The sequence below is a fragment of the Halyomorpha halys genome, unplaced genomic scaffold (assembly GCF_000696795.3).
Source record: "Halyomorpha halys isolate HHAL.00 unplaced genomic scaffold, Hhal_1.1 Scaffold1271.1, whole genome shotgun sequence".
In the NCBI taxonomy this organism is placed as follows: Eukaryota; Metazoa; Arthropoda; class Insecta; order Hemiptera; family Pentatomidae; genus Halyomorpha; species Halyomorpha halys.
Genome location: NW_027113754.1, coordinates 33,021 through 35,508, shown reverse-complemented (window position 1 = coordinate 35,508; position 2,488 = coordinate 33,021). Strand labels below are relative to the sequence as shown.

Here is a 2,488-nt window from a genome sequence, read left to right as displayed (position 1 = left end):
AGATATTGATATTTTGACCTGGGCAGAATAGCCTGCATGAAGTTTAGAGTTGTTAAATTATATGTTTTCAAAGTGGTATTGAGTAGATTGTCCCTGAAGATGGCCGGATTGGCCGAAACGTTGGACGTATAAGAGAAATAAAAAGTTTTGAGACTATAATGGATAGAGTTTGAATTATTTATTTAAAAAATTACCTGTCTCAAGAAAATATTAAGATTATAAATAATAACTTGTCTTATTTATTAGGTTCTACATGTAGATCCAAAGACTGGAAAGCTGCTTAATAAAGTACCTCTGCCCGCTGCTCAAATTACTTCAGTGGCCTGGGGTGGACCCAACCTAGAGGATTTGTATGTTACGTCAGCTAATCAGTATAGAGATGGTGTTGACCATCCTAATGCTGGGTGCACATTTAGAATCACTGGCCTTTCAACTTCTGGTTTACCAATGAATGAATTCAAGTTGTGATTAATTATAGAAAAAAGTATATAAATTTGTATATTTTTTTTAATAAAAATAAGTTTAAAATATTATTTCTTGTAAATTGTTAAAGAAATACATATTTTAGCAAATAATACTCTTCTTTATTACTATATTTTTGCTTTCTGTTACTCAATGTTTGGTGAAATTATTTTGTGATATTATAAAAAATATTTATCATTTCACTTGTTTGATGTATATATTTTTTATTTGCTGAAGTTTCTTATACATGATGTGTGGACAATACAGATTGTTATTTTTCTGTATTGTGTCAATAGTATATTCGATGCCAGATATTATTATCTATATTGCCAAGAATATGGCAACACTATTAGGAATTTCTTAATAGTAGTTTAGGTTAGCTTTGGTCCTATAGAACCTATAAGAATATAGGTTTTATATTATTGATATATGTGAACCATTGTGCTAACTTTTGACTAATGAAAATTCTTCTCCTATATCTATGAATTTATAGATAGTACTTGTTTTGATTGGACCTTCCTCAAATTTTAAGCTATGAAGGAATTAGATCCAAGTCTAGGTTTTAAGTGTTTCATATCAGAAGGGGTTTAGTTAGAGAGAAAGTGATATTGAGAGAAACTAATATATTAAAATAAAGCAAAATGACTGGTGGAAGGGAGATGCCGAAAAGAGTACAATAATGTTAGTTAGGTTAAGTAAAATTTAGATATGGGGGAAAAATTGGTCTATTGGTGTAATGTGGGTCACCATTTGTGTTTGTAGAAGACGCAGAAATGTTCTTACTTGTGACTAGGTACTTGCATTCTGCCCCAGATGTTATGGGTCACCTAAAGGATGGTGTGCCGCTGCTGCTCAACATAGAAATGTGGCCAGTCTCAGCGCTGCATCGTCTACCACACTTGGTACCGATTACTCAGCCAGACATCTCTTAGTTGGCCGTGGTACCAAAAAGAAGATGCAAAAAGAACTGATTATTATTCAGAACTAATTAAAAAGAAAAATATTTTACAATGAATACTTTTTTTTTCCCTGAGCAATTAATATGCACATTCTTAGTGTGAGGAGTAATTTCTTTGACTCTAATGAATTTGCTGTTTGCCTATAAAAATACTTAAGAATTACACAAATTCTTTTACCAAGCTGAATTCTAGATGGTAACATGAGTTTGACCATTTCACTGACTAGTGGATGAACAATTTGTTTCTCTGTTTCACTCGTCTTAGTAATGTTTACATGTCTTAATAGTTATCAAATAGTTTTTTAATTTAACCTATATTTTAGCCCCTCCGTTGACAGGATGACTTACTCCATAAAATCATTCTTAGAATTTTTATATTGATTCTATAACAATTTAGCTTTGAATATATGGTTAAGAGAAGAATGTAAATTTTAGTAAAGTTTTATATTTCTGTCATACTTTTGAAAAGAAAAAAATGTTAAAATTTTGCTATGAGAAGTATTATTAAAACTCTGAAAAATTTTGAAATTGGAGTCAATCTATAAACTAAATGGCCTATTTGGAAAATTATTACAGTAAAGCATTGCCACAATGAATTGCATAATATAGAAATATCTGTTCTAGAATGAATAAGGATTAATTTCAACTCAAAAAAGGATGATAAGTGGAAGTTGATGTGCACACTACATCAGATTTTTCTTGTGTTATAAACTTAATTCAGGTTTTACTTAATATTAATAATTTATGAGGAGAAGATGGTTGGGGGTGCGGTCAATGAAAAACACAAATAAGTATGATTAACTTATTTTAATGTGCCGACGCTTCGGCAGCCTTCTTCAGGGCTAAAAACAAAACAAGATAACAACCACAGTAAGTATAGAAAAATAAAAAAATATCAAAAGAAATTATAAACAGAATAATTTTACACATTCAATGAATAATTTTACAAAATAGAATTAATAAAATGAAGTGATGAGAGAAGCGGGAAATAAAATGTATACATAGGTAATTGAAAAAGCGGGTACAATAACTTACTTAAGGAAATGAAATAAAAATAAAGTTATATAA

The 2,488-nt window shown here is 30.0% G+C and overlaps 1 protein-coding gene across 3 annotated transcripts in view; it reads left to right on the top strand.

Moving 5' to 3' along the window:
* Window positions 1-575, top strand: part of LOC106689059 (regucalcin) — a 12,324-nt gene extending 11,749 nt beyond the window's left edge. For all 3 annotated transcript variants that reach the window (XM_014433826.2, XM_014433825.2, XM_014433827.3), the window contains exon 6: window positions 247-575. In XM_014433826.2, the coding sequence (XP_014289312.1) occupies window positions 247-468 (222 nt within the window). In that variant the 3' untranslated portion in view covers window positions 469-575. The remainder of the gene's footprint in view (window positions 1-246) is intronic.
* The last annotated feature ends 1,913 nt before the right edge of the window (window positions 576-2,488 follow it).